The sequence below is a fragment of the Oryx dammah genome, unplaced genomic scaffold, assembly GCF_014754425.2.
Source record: "Oryx dammah isolate SB20612 unplaced genomic scaffold, SCBI_Odam_1.1 HiC_scaffold_3, whole genome shotgun sequence".
Taxonomy (NCBI): domain Eukaryota; kingdom Metazoa; phylum Chordata; class Mammalia; order Artiodactyla; family Bovidae; genus Oryx; species Oryx dammah.
Window position 1 is genome coordinate 112398684 of NW_024070187.1, and position 20657 is coordinate 112419340.

General features: G+C 57.6%; 2 protein-coding genes across 2 annotated transcripts in view; one reads left to right on the forward strand and one right to left on the reverse strand.

Annotated features, from left to right (window-relative positions):
- Positions 1-20657, forward strand: part of SORCS2 (sortilin related VPS10 domain containing receptor 2) — a gene marked incomplete at its 5' end in the record, with an annotated part of 492994 nt that overhangs the window by 192168 nt on the left and 280169 nt on the right. The window lies entirely within an intron of this gene.
- PSAPL1 (prosaposin like 1) lies at positions 7810-11809 on the reverse strand. The gene has a single exon (XM_040237600.1). It carries the CDS (start codon positions 11800-11802, stop codon positions 10189-10191), a length of 1614 nt encoding a protein of 537 aa, XP_040093534.1. The 5' UTR covers positions 11803-11809; the 3' UTR covers positions 7810-10188.

Sequence of the window (20657 nt, forward strand, 5' to 3'; positions counted from 1 at the left end):
GGGTAAAAACCTAATGTTGATTGTATCGGGGAGAATCATGGGCACCCTAACTCTGGATGTCCCAACTCTGTCATTTATAATGGCCTCAGGAAGCGGCTCATGTTTCAGCGGCCAACACTGGGACGAGCAGAAATAAGCCCGTGGAGTTTCCAGACTGGTTTCACACAGTCAGACCTGATTCCGAAGCACCTACTGGGTGCCATCAGCCTGAAGCCACGCCCAACCTAAGACACGTCACCCCTCCTTCCCCTCCACACTCCTTCCCTCCGTCCCTCAGCTAGTTTTCCGGGGTGCTCACCCCTCCAGGTGCTCTCCTAGACTCAGAGTTGAAGGAGAGACTTGGCCTTTGCCCTGCTGGGGCTTCCATTCCAGGGGGAGGCAGCCACTGCTCTGCTCCGCCCCTGGTCTGCACGGTATTCGCAGCTGAAATTCTGCCTGTGTCCCCTGCAGGCACCCAGAGGGTCTGGGCTCTGTCAGAGGGAGAGCCCGCACCCTGCACCACCGTGCCACGCGTTTCCGGAGAGATACCTGTTATTGCAGCTCCTCCACGGCTTTCTCCCTCTGGCAGAGCCTGCACAAGAGGTGTGAAAGCCCAGGCTTCCAGGCCAGAGATGAGTTCCTCCTGTCTTATTGGCTGTGTGGCCTTGGGAAGTCACCTCGCCTCTCTGAGCCCAGCTTAGCCCATCTGTAAAATGGGTGCAGTGAGGTAACGGGTGGGAAACGTGTAACCCTGTGCCTGGTTCATGGGAGACAGTGGCTGTTACGTCCTCGTTGTTTGAGCAGCGCTGTTGCTTGGCCAGCGTTGCTGGATCAGGCCTGAGTCCCTCTGTGCACTGAACGGGGTCTCCAAAGCCCCAGTGTGTGCCCCCCAGCACTGGGGCCAGTGGGGTGACTATGCCACAGTCGCAGCCCTCGAGGCTCTGTTACCATCTCTCATGTCCTCCCCCACCATCCCTGCCCCCCTCATCTCTCCCTGGACCCTGCCGAGGCCCCCCTGCCCGCCTGTCTCCACACTGTCCTCCTCCGGTCCCCTGGGTCCTTGTGAAGCTTAGATCATGTCCTGAGGCCCTTGCTGCTCTGAGAAGGACACTCAGAGAGTAGGGCGGGCCTGCAGGGAAGGGCGGCCAGCGGCGGAGGGGTGGACCAAGGCCTACTCGCCCCCTCGGTGTGGCCTTCGGCTACTCACTGCCCTTGCTGACCCCTGACCCCTCCCTTGTGAAACGAAGGATGAGGTGGGGAGATTCCAGCCTGGCTGATGCCGCCTTCCAGCATCTTCCTGCTGCACCCCTCATGGTGCAGACCGGGGCCACCAAACTCTGCAGGTTGATCGGACACGTGACCTTGGGTCAACATGTCTGAACCGAACTCCGCTGCCTCCCGCTCCCCAACCTGCTCCTGGCCCCTCACCTCCGTGGACTGTGGCACCTCTAGTCCCCCCTCTAGACCTGGCAGCTGAGCCCCTTTCATCTCAGAGCACCCTGCTCTGGGCCTCCTTGGGGCCACGCCCTCTCACGGGACAAGGGTCTCACGGGACGAGGGATATCCTGCTGCCGAAGTGTGCAAACCCTGGGATGGGGGCTGGCCCCTCCCCAGCTCTCCCGAGGAATGGACGGTGCGGGGGAGGCTGGGGAGGCTGTGGAGGGGATGTGCAGGCCGCAGTCCACAGAGGTGCAGGAGGCCCCTTGCAGTGCAGGACAGAGCTGGGTGGGGAGCTGAGTATGGAAATCCCCGGCCCCCATCGGTGCCCCTGCCCCAGGCCCGTGCGTGTCAGGACGAGGATGTGTTAGGACCAGGATCTCTGCACGCTATTCTAAAACTCACACCCTCCTTAATCTCTTCCCCGTCTGATCCAGCAGCGGGCCCTGTGGTTCCTCCTCCAGGGTCTGTCCCGAACCTGGACCCCTGCCCGCTCCATCCCCACAGCACCTCCATCACCTGGACGTCTGCACCAGCCACACTTGGGTCTCTTGGCTCCTTTCCTGCCCGCTTAGGTCCACCCAGCACCACAGTGGACTCTCAGCAAAAGGACTCGTTACTGCCCAGCTTATAACCGTCCCACGGCTTTCAGCACACCTGGAGGTCCACGCAGCCCCTCGCTGCACCCCACGGGGTTCCCCAGAGAGCGCCTCTCACCTCCCGGTCACTTCTCCTGCAGCCCTGGTACTCACTCCAGCCATGCCCGCCTCCCGACCCCTCTCACCCACTCCCAGCCTTTGCCCCAGCTCATCCCTCTCCTGAAACTCTTCCCTGGGTGTGAGCCAGAAGTCAGCTGAGTGTCACCTCCTCTGGGCCCCTGACAACACTTTCTTAAGTAGTTCTTCCCATTAGATACTATTCCTCCAGCCTCTTTATTCTGCGTTATAATCTCTCAGGGTTTCAATGCATTATTTGTGATGACATTACTTTAATAAACTTTCCATTTCCAAATGTTGGTATGACTTTTTCATAGATGGCTTGTCTATCTGCCCCCATCAGGCAGCAAAAGCCTCAGCTGTATGGCTTACAATGTATCCCAGGGCCTAGAACAGCAGCTGGTGCACACAGTAGGTCCACCCACGGAGTTGAAAGCAGAGAGACTGGACATTCTATTTGGCTGGTCTGTGAGTGGCTCTGGGAGGGTAAGGGCAAGGCAGACCTGCCCCTACCCTCCCAGAGAGTGGGGAGGGAGAGTGCCCACCCTCCCCCTTCGTTTGGCAGAGTCGGTAGTCAGAAAGGCTGGAGAGGCCTGGCAGGTATTTCAGGGGCATGAGGCTGCCTTCAGTTCTTGAATTCTGGAGCTTTAGGGGGAGTCTCAGTGAGTGTTTCACCACCACAGTCCAGGAAACAAAAAGCAGACCAACAAAACCCCTTCTAATGTGAAGCACTTTCAACGTCCGTGATGTTTCTTATCACGGCCAGTTTTAAGCTTCCAGCAGGAAGTCACTGGACATAGCATGGGAGGAGATGTATTCAGTTGACTCTGGCTCACGGGTGTGAGCTGGCGTGAACTAGCGGAGCTGGGGCGAACTAGTGTGAGCTGATATGAGCCGGTGTGAGCTGATGCGAGCTAGTGTGAGCTGGTGTGAGCTGATGTGAGCTGGTGGAGCTGGTGGTATTGGTGTCCTAGTGCGGCTGATGTGAGCTGATATGAATTGGTGGAGCTGGTATGAGCTGATGTGAGCTCTTGTGAGCTGATATGAGCAGATGCAAGCTGGTGTGAGCTGATGCTAGCTGGTGTGAGCTGATGCTAGCTGGTGTGAGCTGATGCTAGCTAGTGTGAGCTGGTGGAGTCGGTGTGAGCTGGTGTGAGCTGATGTGAGCTTGTGCGAGCTGGTGTGAACTGATGTGAACAGATGCAAGCTGGTGTGAGCTGTTGTGAGCAGATGTGAGCTGTTGGAGCTGATGGCCCTGATGGAGCTGGTGTGAGTTGACCCCAGCACACCAAGGTTGAGGAAGGTTCTGGAGCCCTCCAGCCTCCTAGGACTCTGCAGGTCTATATGCACTGCTGGCTGGGGGGATGCCGCTGGCTCTCCCCAGGAAGCTTGGCCCCTCTCTCCCTGGCGAGTAACCCTGGTGTCAGCGGTTTGTGAGGAGGAGGTGGAAGGGGTTGGACCCGGCCTTTGGCTCCTCTTCTGAACAATGGGGAAACAAGCACCCCCGTCTTTAGAAAATCCTCTGTCAGCAGGAATGCCTAGGGCAGAATGGAGTGGGGAGCTCTGTCTGTAGCCTGGGAGATCCTGGCTGAGAGCCATGTCACCCCAAGATGTCCCTTCGCCTCTCTTGACTTCGCCGCCTTTGTCTGCCCGGTGTGGACACTGAGTCCTGCCTCTTGGCTGTGGAATCCGGATCTGCACAGCCCTTTGAATTAGGTGGGGAAACAAGGCCCCAGACGAGGCAGCAGCTTGCCTGAAGTCACCCAGCATGTCTGTGTGAACAGTACCCCCTTTCAGTTCCGCCCCCCAGCAGGGCTGACTCCCAGCAGCTCCTTAGCCCACCCACACTGGGGGTGATGTCTTCTCCTGGTGTGGGAGGGCCTCAGCGGGAGAAGCAGGGCAAGGGATCCGCTTTGTCTTCCCTGAGGGCTGCACTCAAGACCCGGTAAGTGGCTGTCACCTGTCCCAGGAAGGTCACTAGCCAGGGCTCGCCACAGCCAGCACCATAGTTGGGACGTAAGTGGCCTCAGACCACACCCCTGTGCTCCCCGCCTTCTGGAGGGGCAGGTGCCACCCCCTGGCACACCTGGCAGGATGCTTGCTGGCCTGTGTTGGGGGGGTGGGGCCAGCAGGAAGGCAGAACAGACTCAGCCCCGCCCCTGATCTCAGCTGCGTGGGCTGAACCCCGGAGCCTGGGGCTGGGGGCAGAGGGCAGGGAGAGGTGCAGGTACAGGCAGCCCTGTGCGGAGGAGTCAGGGCTGCCCTGGCCCCTCCCGCTAGCTTCAGTGGGTCACGTCCCAGAGTGCCAGGTTCTGCTAAACCAGCGTCACCTACAACCGGCCCTTTGCAAGTGCCCCAACCCCTGCCCGCGATGGCTACGGAGGACCATCTGGAGCCCTCCAGGTCTGGCTGGTGGGGCCTTGGGCAGCACACATCGCTACCCCATCCCAGCCCAGCGGAGTAAGCTGCCCCTGGAAGGCCCCCTCTCCCTTTCTGCTGTCTCAGTTTCATAATCTCGCCCCTCCCGTGGGACTGGGAACCTGAGAAACTGGTCTGGCAGGGTTGAGCTTTCCCTTCCTTTGCATCACTCCCGTTGTCCTGGACAAATGGCTCCCTGCACCAGGAACCTGACCCCAGAGGGGCTCCTGGGGGAGCGGGGGTTGGGGGGGACTGGGGTGTGGTGCTACCTGAGGAACCAGAACCAGCTGGGCTTCTGAGCCTCCGAGACTGGTCCGCAGGCTCAGGCATTGAATTCCAGCAGGAGATTCCCAGCCTACTGAGGTCATGTGCTAGGGGCCCAGCAGGCCAGGCCGCATCTTCAGGCATGTTTGGTTTGGCCAGGAGAGGACTCTAAAATGAGGCTATTGCTCTGTCAGCATGGAAGAATTTCGAGGTCTCTTGCAGGCAGCCTGGCATTCTGATCTCTAGAGAAATGGGCCCTAAAGGGGCCTAGCTTCGGCCATTGTCCAGGACCCTCGGGCCCAGGGTATCTGTGCTCTGGCCCCATCTGGTCCAGCCTCTTCCAATTACAGAGGGGAACAGAGGGGCAGAGGAGCAGCGGGCAGGTCGTGAGAGTCAGGCCTGTGGCCCAGGGCCCCTGGGGGGAAGCCCTGTAACTTTCCCCAGGGGACCAGAAAGGAAAAGTGCCGTGGTTTTCCGACAACCCCGCTCGTGACCCCTCGGCGGGAACTATCTCACTTGTTGGGCTGCAGGCCCAGGAGGACGGCTGAGGGCTACTGCTGGGGGTCAGGGCCCAGTTTGTCTCAGGCAGAGAGCCCCGGGTCGAGCCTGCTCTTCCTGAGATGCCTTTTCCCATGGCCAGAGAGCGCATGCTGGGATCCCATGGTGGCTGGTGGCCCGGAGCCTGAGGAGGAGAACAGGAGGGCTGAGCAGGCCTTTGCTGCTGGGTTTTGGAGGCCGCCAGGGCTCAGGGACCAAGCACGTGCTGTTTGAGCATTGAAGGTGCTAGTTTTTCTGGAGAGAAACCAGGGTGTGTCACAGAGATGGGAAGATCCCTTCTCGATCTCTGTGTCTCCCTCCCCTCTGCCTCTCTCCCCATCTGCCCACTCCTCCCGTGTCCAGCAGCGTCTCCTGGCCAACCTCACACTTTGCACTGGACTCAGTGGGACAGTGGGAATGCCCGGAACATCTGACCGACAGACTGTCTCAGGCCGACCTGGTGGCCTCAGGCCCTTGGGTCTTCCTCTGGGTCTCGGCCCATGTTCCCGGGTTCTCCGAGCTGCAGGAACTTGCGAACATTTAGCTCATGCCGGGGCTGGTGGCATCTCCAGCTGTGTGCCCGGCTCCAATGCGGTACCTCGCTCAGTCCTCCAGCAGATGCCATGGGAGGGGCACCTTTATTATCCATGTCATACACACAGGGCAACTGAAGTTCAGACTTGCTAAGGAACCTGCCCAAGGCCACACCGCAGTGAGTGGCGAAGCCAGGCTCAAACGTGCCCCTCCACACGGGCTGCGTTCTCTCGGCTCTGCCCCCAAGACTCCCTGACTGTCTCAGAAATGTCCCACCACGCCGAATCGGGCCTGGCCCACTGACAGTGGCATGTGGTGATCCTGGGGGTGTTTCAGATCAGTGGGGCAAGAGCAGCCTTCCCGGGGGTGGTGGGCTTGGTCCCTGGAAGCTGGACCATCCAGACAGGGAGGTCCCCCTGGTGGCAGGAGGCAGGGACGTGGGGTCACTGCTGGGCCTGGCATGATGGGCCCCACCTGCCACGAGCAGGGCCCCTGCACTAGCGCCTGGGTCTGGAGCATCGCAGCGGTCCAGAGGTGAGCCTCTCAGACCTAAGGCTGAGCCTCCAGGGCAGTGTCACGGATAACTGTCAGTGCAGCGGGGCATGAAGCCGTACTTAGGGGCCTCCTGGGGAGGGAAGAGCAGACCCTCCTGTAAGCTGGGGCCTTGGAGGGACCGGATGCAGCTGTTTCTCACGCCATTAGCTGCATCAAAGCCAGACTCTAAATGCAGCTGAAGCCTAAGCTTGGGGGCCCGAATCCCCACGACAGGGCCCAGGCAAGACGCAGTCCCTCTCTGGGCCACAGAGATTTGAGCCTGCTGGGCTGGGCGTCTGTAACATGCGTGCGTCGGCAGCATTAGGACCCGGTGGGGATGAAACACAACTGATGCTGACTCAATTCAGGGTTGCTCCTGCCCCCGGCCCACCCCCCACCGCCACTCTTGAGTTCCTGCGAGGGAGGGACGGGCCCAGAGTGTCCGAGTGGGGCTCCAGTCCAGGAGCTGGAGCATGCCCATGGTTCAGGGGCTGGGCTGCCTTCGAGGGTGACCATCGAGGAAGACCCTGATGCTGGGAATGATTGAAGGCGGGAGGAGAAGGGGACAACAGAGCATGAGATGGTTGGATGGCACCACCGACTTGATGGACAGGAGTTGAGCGAGCTCCAGGAGCTGGTGATGCACAGGGAGGCCTGGTGTGCTGCAGTCCCTGGGGTCGCAAAGAGTTGGGCATGACCGGGCAACTGAACGGAACTGAACTGAACTGAACCGATCGAGGTGGGGTGAGCACAGATGCTGGCAGGGAGGCGACAGGGGGACAGAAGTCCGCAGGAGGGAGGGACCCTCGCAGAGGCCTGGGAGGCTGTGATGCAGATGGCAGGACCGAGAGGGGCAGGCCCCTGGAGGAAGCAGGACTCTGGTGGGGCGTCTATTGCACTGGTCGCAGCCATCCAGGGGGCTGGCTTGGGAAGCACTTCCACTGTTGGGATTCGTTTTGGGGGTTAATGGTCCATTTCCCAGACAAAGAGATCAAGGCAGAGGAAGGAGCATGAAGGGCAGACCTCCTCCTAGTCCTCCCCTCTACCCTCCCCAGATTTGGGGTTGGCCCAGCAGACTCTGGCTCTGTGCAGACCGTCTGTGCAGAAGCGAGTGTGTACGCAGACACAAGCCTGCGACACACCCACCGAGAGGTCTGAGGATGACGGTGGAGTCACAGGCCCCCAAGCTAAGCAAGTGCTTCCCAAGCCCTCTGTCCGCTGCCCGGCGGAGACCTTCGCGGGCTCCCTGGGGCCGGGTGTCCCGGCGCCCCTGCATGCTTGCTCTCTTGGCCTCAGCAGCTGCAATCAGCTAATTTAGCACCCCCCCCACCCCGCCAGCTTTCTAATCGAAAAGGAATTTGATGTGGGAAATGATAAGGAAACAGCAACAGACAGTGGTTAAGACACTCACTCGGGGAAAACAAATCAGCCATATCCGACCGAGAAACCTCAGTGCACGTCTTAGGAGGAAGATATGCAAAACGAAAACAGTGAGACACGGTGTAGGAGGCAGCCTGGAAGCGCAGAAAGCAGGGCCTGTGGGGGAGGAGGCTTGCAGAGCCCCTTCCTTGACCGTGTGTCTGCTGAGCAGGCCCTTCTCATACATTGGTCCTACTGAGGACCCGGGGGGTGGGGCATCCATTCAGGAATGGGAAACTGAGGCAGAGGCCGTGGAGCGCTGGAGTCAGGCCTTGAACTTCACCAGCAGGGGTGAGGGTCAGGAACACAGGCCCTGGAGCCCCTTCTCTCCTGGGCTGGACTCCTGGTTTCACTGTGTCCTAACTGTGTGACCTTGGGCCAATTACTGAACCTCTGTGAAATGCTGTGATAACGGTGCCTCCCTCAAGGCGGTTGTGGAGGGTGAGGAGGGAAGCCAGGCAGAGCTCCCGGGGCAGGTGGGAAGCCCTCAGGGGTTGGTCAGTGGTCAGTGTCCTTGGTTGACCACCTTGCCCAGTGCATGGCCGGGCTGATGTGCAGCCACAGGTCTGAAGTGGGCAGGTGGGGGCAGGTGGTTCCCAGGCCTGGGGGAGGGGCACGTGGAGCCCCCTCGCTGACCGCCTGCTGCAGGTCGCTTTGGGCTGGGGGAGGTGATGGGAGGGCACCTCGGCTCTGCATGGATGGGGCACCCGTGAGACAAGGTGCTCACTCCCTCCTGGCTGCTCGTGTGTGAGCAGTGACATCCCAGGAAGCTGAGATCTGTCTCACTGTTGTGAGCAGGTGTCCCCCAGACAGGCCAGAGGAGGGGCCACAGCCCACCCTGTCCCATTGAGGTGACAGGCGCGTGCAGACTGACAGCCCCCGGGGCTGTTCCCAAAGACTCGGTCCGTGCCCAGTCCCACAATCTGCAAGTCCGTCCATCACAGGCGTCTGTGTAGCGGAATCTGGCCAGGGCTGCCTTCCTCTGCCCACATCCAGGCCTTCAGGTCGTGGGCTGGCGCCCTTGCCACCGTGGACTGGGCTGACCAGTGGGCCCAGCCGCAGCGTACAGACGCCAGCACCGAGGAGGCTGGAAACTCAGTCTGGGTGCACCTGTCTCCCTGGGGTGATGGCTGGGGCCCAGGACACTTACCCAAGCACTCAGGTGTGGCTTCTCAGAAAACAGCGCCCACTCGGGTCTCCTGTAACCCAGGCCTGGGCACTTCTCTTCCTCCAGAGGGATTCATCTGAAAGGCCCGGCCTCCACTGAAACACTCATGTGTGTGACCCACTAATGTTTCAGCACCTACTGTGTGCTAGGGGGGCGATGATGACAATAGGGCATGAGGAGAAACCACAGAGGGCGCCTACACTGGGCTGAGAGCCTCAGGAAGGCTTCCTGGAGGAGAGGAATGCCTGGGCGAGGCTGGAAAGAAGGGGGTGCTACTGCAGCGCATGCCAGGGCCTCAGGAGAATGAGAAGACAGCAAATCCCACTGGAAGGAAGCTTGCGGTTTACTCAATACCTGCACTGCCAGATTCTGCTGGGGACACTGAGCTGGGTCTTGCTGGCCCCAGCAGATGGGTGGATGCTGGTCCTTTCATAGGAAGAAGCTCAGGGAAATCTCCTCTAACGGTCTTAGCATCCGCATGAGACAGGTGTTATCAGCCCTATTCTACAGATTAGAAAACTGAGGCTCCAACAGGTGGAGGATCTGCCCACCATCCTGCGACCCGTTGGGCTCTTTTACAGCATGTTTTCCTCTCCTCACCTGGAACGCAGCACAGGTTTCCCTGCAGCCTAGAGTCTGGGGTGCAGGGAGAGGCTCCTGTGGTGGGAGGGGGCAGAGGGCATCAGAAGGACTGCGCTGAGCCCAAGAACCCCTCGGGGCATTTAGTCAAAACCCAGAGAGACGCTCAACACGTCATATATGCCATTGAGGCCACCGCCAGCACGCCAAGGTTGAGCAGCTGTGGCCTGAGCAGATGATGATGGCCGAGGAATAAGACCTACTGCCCCTCCCCAACAGCTGTCACGGCCCCTCCCCACCTGCCCTCTGCCCTGCCACTGCTCACCCCAGTCTACACCCCATCGGCAAAGTGTAGCGGGGGCACCAGAGGCCAATACCAGACCCCTCCACCATCAGCGGCAGCGCAGTGATGGAGAGTCAGGGCGGGCGGCGGGCAGCGATAGTGAAGCAGGCGGTTCCAATCCACTAGTGGTGCGGGCAAAGGCACAGCCTCGGGCCTGGGGTCAGGACGGAGCACAGGTCCTTTCCAGCCTCCCCGCTGGGAGTCTCAGTTCTCACTTGGGACGTGGGGGCAGCCCCCGCCTCGCAGGGCTCCTGTGGGAATCAAGGAGAGGCGGGCCTCTCGAGGAGGGGCGCATCCTGGCTCGGGCAGCCGCGGTCGCCCGCGCTCTCGGCTTGCGAGGGCGCCTCCTTCCACACGCGGCGCTGGCAGTGCTCCACCGTGTTGCACATCTGGGCTGCCTCCCGGCTCTGGCACCAGAAGCTTGGGCCCAGGACGCACTGGTCGGTGCCCAGCAGCGTGTCCCTGGGGTCGTGGCAAGCGCGCAACTTCATGCAGAGGGTGGTGGGGTCCATCATGTCCCTGAGGGTCTCCATGAGCACGGGCTGGTACTCGCTCACGAATCGGCCGCACTGCATCACGAAGGGCAGGGGCAGGATGCCGCAGGCGAGCTTGAAGGCCCGCAGGACGCGGCGCTCGGTGCTCTTCTGCTCCAGGTTATGGACGGACAGACCGAACAGCCGCTGGCACCCCCTGCAGAGACTGTCCTTGTCCAGAAGGCCAGGGGGCGGGTTCGTGGGGCCCTCGTGGACAGCCCGGGCCCGCCTCCATCCCCTGCACAGTCGGATGACCGTGCACGTCTTTTCTGGGGTGAGTCTGCTCAGGACGTCCACCAGGGTGGGGATGTAGGTGTCTACCAGCTTGATGCACTCCCGGACCACTGGAGGGGGCAGCACGGAGCACACACGCTCCAGGGCCTGGCTGATGAGGGTCCTGCTGCTGCTGCTTTCCAGCCAGTGGTCCAGCCTCTGCACCACCTGCAGACACACGTCACAGGCCACGGGACCCTGCATCTGCACCTCGCTCTTCTTCCATGGAGATGCCAGCTCCAGGGCGGGGACCCCGTCCATGGCAGCCACGTGAGCCGAGTGGGGAGGTCCGTGCCGCTCCTCACAGAAGCCTTCCTTCCCACAGATCTCGCTGGGCAGCATGAACCTCAGTGTTTGCTCAGCAGGAGCAAAAAGCTGGTGGATGTAGTTCTTGCAAAGGAAGGCCAGGCCCGGCCCCAGGGACTCGCACTGTTCCCGTGTGGTCACCTGTGCCAGGCTGGACAGGTCGGGCCCAAGGGCACCCTGGAGCCGGGTGACCAGCCGGACACAGTCCTGGCACACAGTGCCTGCGGGAATCTGCTGACGGCGGGAGCTGAGGAGGCCATTGGCCACGAATGGGGCCACCACGTCGTATATGTCCTCCTCGGAGAGTGGCCCTGAGGTGGCCGGGTGCCTCTGCAGCGGCTGGCAGAGGGTGAGAGCCATGCACACCTGTCCTGGGGCACTGCCCAGGTCCCCGCCAAGCATGCTCAGGATGGCTGAGTCGTGGGCATCCACCATCCCCTTGCATTTGACCGAAGACTCCTGGCTGGGAAGCCACTCACAGGTCTTCATCACCGCAGCCAGGACCTCGGTCTTGGCAGCCTCGGGGTTCAGCCTGTTGCTGGCAGTGGCTGCCACGTCCAGGCACAAGTCACAGGGCAGGGAGCTGGTGGTGGGCTGGCTCCAGACCGCAACGCGGCAGTGCCGGACCGCCCCGCATCTCGTCGCCGCCTGCAGGTCCCGACACCACACGGCTGGGCCCTTGGCACACTCCTTGGGGCCAGAGATGGAGCCGGCCAGGGCAGTGCACAGCACGCCCGGCAGAAGCAGCAGCGTGCAGAGCATGCCTAGCCGTCACGGGGCCAGCTCCACTGGGCGCCGGGCCACCCTGCCGCTGCTATAAAGCCCGGGGCACGCCTGGTGGGCAGCCCCGCCCTCCAGGCTCCTCCGCAGCCTGACTCATCACCCTGTTGTTCCCTGGTTCTCTGCAATATGTGCAGGTCGCTTCTCCCTGGAGCACCGTTCATCCCTCTCCCCCCACCCACTGGATAAACTCTCACTCGGCTTTCACAACCCAGCTCAGTCTTCAGTAAAGCACAACTCGGCCACCTCTTTCCTGGAAGCCCGTCTGCCCCCTTCCCCACGGCTCATGCCCCCACTCTGATGTCCTCTGCTGTAGGTCCCCTCCTAGAAAGAGAGCCTTTGATGCCTGTTCGTGCTAGTTGCTCAGTTGTGTCCAACTCTTTGCGACCCCATGGACAGTATCCTCTTCTCCACGGAAATTTCCAGGCAAGAATACTGGAGTGGGTAACCATTCCCTTCTCCAGGACATCTTCCCAGACCAGGGATCGAACCCAGGTCTCCCACACAGCAGGCAGGTTCTTTACTGTCTGAGCCACCAGGGAAGTGGAGAATGAGAGACTCTTGGGGGGATTTTTGTCCCCCTGTGGGAGGCACAGGCATTCTGTCCTTTTAATGCCAGAGATGAAGTGACTTTAATGACCGGGCAACTACAGAAGCTCTGTTTCCTACATCTGGCCTTCAAATGGCTCGCCTGGCTGGCTCCGCTCCTGGCCCTGGCCGGCAGAGCCACGTAAGGGCCCCTCCTGTCTTCATCTGTGATGCGAGTGCCCGCCGGCCTCCTGAGACAGCCGCCAGGGACAGGTCTGGAAACTTGGCCGAGTGTGGGCTGGCCCACCCTAGATATGAAAGTGTTGGTTGAAAGTGCCCTACACAGGAGGAATTTGTTTCATTTCTGTGTCACTCGTAATCTTCTTATTATTCTTGCTTAGTTTTTAAATGAGTTATCAGTCGAGTAGATCAGATGTCAGGCACACCCAGGCGTTCCGAGCTGGAGCCGGTTCATTAAAAGGAGGATTCCACAGCCAGCCTCGCCTTTGGCCTTCTTTCCACTTGGCTCATGGCTCCCACGGGGCCCTCCCACGCAGAGGTGGACAGGTTGGGGGCCCAAGGGCAGGGGGCTCCACTGGAGTCACCTGCTCCCGTCGGAGGGTGTAATCCCCCTGCATGGTGCTGTCTCTCAGGTTCAGAGGGGCAGTCCGCACCCCCACCTATGTGGGTCAGGCCTTGGGGCCCGAGATTGCAGCCGCCTCGTGGAGGAATGTGGCCGGGTGTCTCCATCCACCTCCTCCGGACCCGGGGTTGGGAAGGGCACATGGAGAACAGGACTTCCTGAGCTCTTCACACCGGCCCGAGGACTGTGGACCCTCTGGACCAGAGGAGGGACAGCCTTTGGGTTGAAGTGAGCCTGGGTGCTCATATGCCCGGCTCCTGAGTCTCACTTACAAAGTGGGGACTGGAGACATGGTTGTCCCATCTTGAGGTGCCTGGGGCAAGCAGGGGTTGGCTCACTTTAACACCCTTTCCACATGCTTGCTCCTCACTGAGCGCATCACCTGAGATTCCTGAGCACCCACTCGCATCCTATGAGGACTGTGGGCACCAGGCCAGCAAGCAGGAGGCCCTGCCCCTCCGCTATGCACCAGGACCCCAGCCAGGCAGCCCTAGACCTCCTGCTCAGCCTTCACGGCTGCTCTCACGGTCTCCTTCCCCAGGCACCACACTGCCCAGGGGCCCAGAAATCTCTCCGCACTGATGAAACACGAATTTGGATTTTATTTTATAGAAAAATACATCAGTCAGTCACTCAATCAGTTCAGTTGCTCAGTCGTGTCTGACTCTTTGCGACCCCATGGATGGCGGCACACCAGGCTTCCCTGTCCATCAGCAACTCCCAGAGCTTACACACACTCTTGTCCATCGAGTTGGAGATGCCATAGGAGACTTTTCTCTTGGACTTTCTAATATTTTTTCAATTATTTATTTCATTATTTTACCAAGCTGCGTGACTTGTGAGACCTTAATTCTCTAACTAGGGATTGAATTTAGGCCCACAGCAGTGAGAGGCACAGAGTTCTGAGCACTGGACTGCCAGGGAATTCCCTCTTACTTTAAAATCTTTTATCAAAATATTTAATGCATACAGGAAAAGGCACAGATTATAAGTGTTCAGCTCAGGGAAGATCCACAGACTAAGCAAGCGCCCAGGCCCAGACAATGTCCATGATTCTGGGCAGCCCCAGCGCACCTTCCAGCCACCCCTGCCCGGCTCACTGCCGGGAACCCCGACTGTTTTATCTCTGGCTTCTTTGGTGTGGTATTGGGCCTGTGAGCTCCGTTTGGGCTGCTGGATGGGTCCTCATTTCTGTGCAGAATCCGTAGGGTGAATTCACATTTTACTAATCTATTCTACCCTCGTGAGCATTCGAATCACGTCCAGTTAGTTTGGGGCAGGCGTGGACACTTCTGTGCCCATCTAGGGATGCGTGTGTACCCCCATCTCTGCTGGGTTTTCTCTAGGAGCGGAATTGCAGGGCTCAGATGTCAGACGTCCAGTAAAAGCCGACAAGACAGTTTTCCACTGTGGTCGTGCCCACTGCCCTCAACAGGGCTCAAAGAGTTCTGGTTGCTCCACGTCTGTTTTGTCTAGGGGGAGGTTATGTTGTATTTTGATATAATTTCAAACTTAGAGGACCACTGCAGAAATAGAGCAAGGAACTTCCGGCCAGCGGTCACTTGGGCACCTTGGCCCGACTTGCTTTGTGTTTCCCTTCCCCGCTTCCCTCTCATCGACCCAGCCATCCACCTGTGTTTGTATTTACAGACACTTGTGTCCTAACCTGTTGAGAGTATAGTGATGTTATGTCCCTTTACACCAGTTACTCCAGGGTGTTTCCGGAGGACAAGGACGTCCTCTCAGATAATCACAGCGCATTTGTCAGCATCCAGGGCTGTGATGTTGATACAATCCCACTGTTTAACCCACAGCCTTTGCTCAGACTGTGCAGCGGCCCCAGGGCTGCCCTCTGATCACGGTTCACTTCCTGGTCCCAGCTCCAGGGTCAGGGGCTATGTGTGCTCGCCACGGCTCCTCGGTCACCTTTCGTGTATTTTTCTTGACACTGGAGTCCTGGCGGGTTACTTGTAGGATGCTCTCCCCTTGGGTCTGCCCAGGTTCCCTCATGCTCAGACATGGCAGGACCCCTCTGTGCCCCAGGTGGGGAGGGTGGATGTGGGCCAGCCCAGTACTGCGGGCCTGGAGTCACTTGCTGGAGGTCTGCTGCGTCTTCCTCCGTGAAGTTACTGTCTCCTTTTTTGTAATTAATCATATTTAGAAAGGTACTTTGAGAGTATGTTAATATTCTGTTCTCATCAAATGTTTACTCACTGTAACTGGTCCTTTGCTAACCCCATCTTCCCTCTGTATTTTTAAGTTAGTATTCTTCTATAAAAAAGAGCTTTTCCTTCCCTTCTCTCTTCCTCCCTCCTTTCCTTCCTTTCTCCCCTCCTTCCTATGTAGACTTGTGAATGCTTATTTTATTTAACAGATTGTAGTCCAGGCCTTTTTTGCATTTCTTTTTCTTGGGGATGGTCTTGCTCCCTGTCTCCTGTACAATGTCATGGACCTCCATCCATAGTTCATCAGGCACTCTGTCTTATTAGATCTAGTACCTTAAATCTATTTCTCACTTCCACTGTATAATTGTAAGGGATTTGATTTAGGTCATACCTGAACGGTCTAGTGGTTTTCCCCACTTTCTTCAATTTAAGTCTGAATTTGGCAATAAAGAGTCCATGGTCTGAGCCACAGTCAGCTCCCAGTCTTGTTTTTGCTGACTGTATAGAGCTTCTCCATCTTTGGCTGCAAAGAATATAATCAGTCTGATTTCAGTGTTGGCTGTCTGGTGATGTCCATGTGTAGAGTCTTCTCTTGTGTTGTTGGAAGAGGGTGTTTGCTATTGTGTGTTGTTGGAAGAGGGTGCTGCAGCCCATGGGGTCGCAAAGACTGAGACACGACTGAGGGACTAAACTGAACTGAACTGAGTCCATGCCTACAATTGCTCTGACGCCTAAACGGCTCCAGATCAGCTCACCGGGGCCCTTTGAGCTGGCCTGTGTATCTCTGACATGTGTCCACCATTCTTAGAGTGCTTCTCTGCTTTTAAACGAAGACTTGCTCCAGGCTTATCTTGTGCATTCCTTGAACCAACCCTGGAACCAGCCTGGTTGATGGAAGATAGTATTTAGAAACCAAAATCCAGGCATAGATGTGCTCATCGAATCTGTGGTGTCATTACAGCTGCCTTGGTGAGCAGAACAGTGAATACCTTACCTCTTACTGATGCGGGTGATGGAGGAAGGATGTGTTCACATAGAAATGGAGACACAGACATTTGTAGGTATGAAGACAGACATGTACATACTTGTAAACACATGTGTACTTGCAACTATCACCCATTCACTGTATGTCTTCATCAGACAATGAGTTCACTTTGATCCTTAGGCAATAACACCTTGGACAACATTCTAGTTTTCTTCCTTTCCAAATTCTTAACTCTCCTGCCCAATAGTCAGGAGTCTGGGTCCCATTATCCTTAATATACTTACTCATTTGCTGAATTCTAAAATAGAAAAAAAGTAGTAGTTTCAGGATGCCTAACCCTGGGACTTCCCTGGTCGTCCAGTGGCTAAGACTGCATGCTTCCAATGCAGGGGCCTGGATTCCCTGGTCAGGGAATTAGATCTCACATGCTGCAAGACGTCACACACTACAGCTAAAGATGCAGGGCGCCACGACTAAGACCCAGTGCAGCCAAATAAATATATATTAAAAAAAAGAAAGATAAAAAAGAACACTTAACTCCTACCACTGTGAAAAGCAAAACTTACCAACTAGACTTCTGCATTTGCACACATTTATCTTTACCCTTTTGACATAAAATTTACATGTAGTAAAATGTACACGCTGTAACTGTGCAATTTGGTCTATGCTAGCAAACACACACACGTGTGTAAACCACACCCATTGTCCCTCAACCAGAGCAATCGCTTTTCTGATTTTCTTCACCTTTGATTAGTTTCACTTCTTCCTGAGTCTGCATCAGTGGGGTGGGGTGGGGTGGTGTGTCCCGCTGCTTTCACCCTCTGGACAAGACTCCGCCCTGTAGTCCCTGGGACTCACTGCCTGGCACTGTCCCCTGTGCCAGCTGCCAGAGTGTCCTCATCGCTGAGGGCTGGCACTGGGCACTTCCAGTTTGGGGTTATTCAAGTATCACTGCTTTGTACATTCTTAGGGACACTGTGCAGTGGGTAGAGTGGGCATTTCTGTTGAGTGGGCATCTGGAGGAGGACTTTGGGGGGTCAGGCGTTGGTGTGTACTGAGCAGATGCACCAGGCTCTGATGTGGTGGCCCCAGGCCTGTGCCCCCAGCAGCGTTGCTCCACACGGCTCTGATGTCACCCTGCAGAAAGTGCTGGAAATGATACAACCAGCGTTCCTCCACCACCCACCATCCAACGAAAGGCAGCGCTTGCTGTATATTTTATAAATTCCATCTGTTTAAAACGTTTCCCTGGAAGGTACTTACTTTTTCTTCCTAACTAGAAATAAGCCTGGTCCCAATGGGATCGGGGGGTGAGAGGGGGACATTTTGTGTGTGAGGCCCCGTGTGTTGAGCTAGGGTCAGGGAGGGAACCCACAGGAGGTGGGCCTGAAGCTGGCAGATGGCCTGCTTCCCAGAGGACCAGTGAGGAGAGGGAGGGAACCGGAAGCAGGGCCCACTTGTCAACGCTTTGCCTGGCCCTCTGGCCTCCATTTCACCCTCAGTCCTCGAGGCTGCCTTGCCGTATGGGCTGGGGGAGCTGTCCCCAGGTACACGGTGACACGTCCATGCTCTTCTGCCCACACGGAGGGACACAGGCTCCAGCCCCGTGGGGCTCCCCAGCCCGTGTTCTGGAATCTCTGAGCACAGAGACGCTGGCCTCTCCGACCTCTGAGCCCTTTCCCCTATTCTGCCTGATGCTGTTGCCCCCCGCCACCCCGACCCAGGGCCGCCTCTCTTTCTCTCTGCCTTTCCTGCCTCTTCTGGGTGACACTCCTGTGCTGCCAGGCCATACTTCGGGGGTGTTTCCTGCCTGTGTTTGCAGCCCCTGCTGTGAGCTGGGGCTCAGCAGAGAAGGAGCTGGATGAGGACTGGATATTCGGGTCCTGGGGACCCACCACGGATGTATAAACACTCGTGCCTCTTCTGGTACCAGGTGGAAACGATTTCTATGCAGTAAAGAAAAGTGGGCGAGGCTCGGTGAGGGCTGCTGGGTGCTTTCGCACAGGGTGGCCTGGGGGGCCCCTCTGGGGAGGGGGCCTGAGCACAGCAGTGGCTGCGGTGGGTACCCAGCCGCGGCACCCAGGAAGGAGGCACAGCAGAGGAGGCCAGAGGTGGTTACGTGCTGCCATTGGTGCAGGGCCAGGAGGCCAGGAGGTGAGTCAGCCCAAGAGGGGAAGCTCACTGTTGCTTCTGAGATGGTGGAAGTCAGCTTTACCTGAGTTCGGTTTTTGTGAGCCTCCTGGTAGGCGGTGTGGGCGGGCAGCCAAAGGCAGGGGTCAGGACCTCCCCCAGGAGAGCACCCAAGTTCATCAGAGAGCCGCAGGGAAGCAGAGCCCATCCCCACAGCCAGGCCCTGGAGTGGCCTGGCAGAGCCAGGAGGTGAGTGGGGGCTGCCCGGGAGCTGAGTGGGAGGCCGGGACTCGTACCTGAGCCAACAGGTGTGGGCGCATGGGTGAGCCGGGCAGAGTTACAAGCAAGAGCAGGGCCGTGGAATTCCTAAACAGGGCTGGGATGGGGCGGGCGGGGGTGATGTGTGCCGGGAGGCCGGCAGAGCATCTTCAGCACCCTGGAGGGGGGAGCTGGACCTGTAAGTCCAGCGAGCCCAGGTCAGCACCATCCAACACTCTTCCCAGGGACTGGCCAGCTCGCCCGCCCGGCTCCGGGAAAGGCGCGTCGCGGGACTTAGGGGCTGCGGGGGGATCCTCACTTCACAGATGTTCGATGTGGGCGGAGCAGGGGCGGAGCGAGGGGCGGGGCCCAGCAGCCCGGCTCCAATGTGGGTGGGGTGAGGGGCGGGGCGGGGCGCCTCTGGCTCCAAAGTGGGCGGGGCCCGGCATCTCCTGCTCCCCACACCCAGGATGGCCTGCCCTCATGGGTCCCCTTTGAGGCCTCGGCTTCACGGTAACGACAGAGGAGGAGACCATGCCTGCCCCACTTGCACCGTCAGAGTCTGAGAACAAGGTGTTGGGAGGCTGAGCTCCGGGGCAGGGGGAGGGATCGTTCCTTGCCTGTTTCTGGGCCTTAGGGATGGCCAGTAACCCTCGGTGTCCTTGGCCTGTGGCTGTCCCCCCAGCCTCTGTCATCACATGGCTTCTCCCTGTGGGTCTGTGTCCAAATGTCCTCTTCTTATAAACACACTCATCATCAGGGTTGGGCCCACCCTGATCCAGCATGAACTTGTCTTAACCAGTTACATCTACCGCCAGTTTAATCACTCAGTCGGGTCCGACTCTTTGTGACCCCATGGACTGCAGCATGCCAGGCTCCCTGTCCATCACCAGCTCCTGGAGTTTGCTCAAACTCATGTCCATCGAGTCAGTGATGCCATCCAACCATCTCCTCTGTCATCCCCTTCTCCTCCGGCCTTCAATTGTTCCCAGCTTCAGGGTCTTTTCAAATGAGTCAGTTCCTCACATCAGGTGGCCAAAGTATTGGAGTTTCAGCATCAGTCCTTCCAATGAATATCCAGGACTGACTTTCTTTAGAATGGACTATGGATCTCCTTGCAGTCCAAGGGACTCTCAAGAGTCTTCTCCAACACCACAGTTCAAAAGCATCAATTCTTCAGTGCTCAGCTTTCGTTATAGTCCAACTCTCACATCTATACATGACTACTGGAAAAACCATAGCTTTGACTAGATGGACCTTTGTTGGCAAAGTAATGTCTCTGCTTTTTAACATGCTGTCTAGGTTGGTCATAGTTTTTCTTCTAAGGAGTAAGCGTCTTTTAATTTCATGGCTGCAATCACCATCTGCAGTGATTTTGGAGCCTCCTAAAATTAAATCTCTCACTGTTTCCACTGTTTCCCCATCTATTTGCCATGAAGTGATGGGGCCATGATCTTAGTTTTCTGAATGTTGAGCTTTAAGCCAACTTTTCCACTCCTCTTTCACTTGTATCGAGAGGCTCTTTAGTTCTTCTTCACTTTCTGCCATAAGGGTGATGTCATCTGCATATCTGAGGTTATTGATATTTCTCCCAGCAATCTTGATTCCAGCTTGTGCTTCATCCAGTCCGGCATTTCTCATGATGTATTCTGCATATAAGTTAAATAAGCAGGGTTACAGCCTTGACATACTCCTTTTCCGATTTGGAACCAGTCTGTTGTTCCATGTCCAGTTCTAACTGTTGCTTCCTGACCTGCATACAGATTTCTCAAGAGACACATCTACAAACATCCTGTTAATATTTCTAGAATAAGGTCACATTCATAGGTCCCAGTTTAGGCCTTCAGCCTGTCTTTTATGGGACGTGATTCATTCCATCCATAGCAGAGGGGTTCCGGGCCCTGCTGACCTTGACGTTAAATGCTACCTGTGGTTTGGACCCAGCCTTGGCCCTGGGAAGGCTGGGGCAGGGACCCTCCTCTGCACAGAGAGCCTCTGGGTTTGGGCCAGGTACCTGGGTATTGGTGGAGCACTCTGACACACCAGCCACTGTACAGTCTGTGAAGCTCCTCTGAGCCCCTGGCAAGCTGCATAGGATTGGAGTTTGGCTCCAGAACATGCAGGCTGA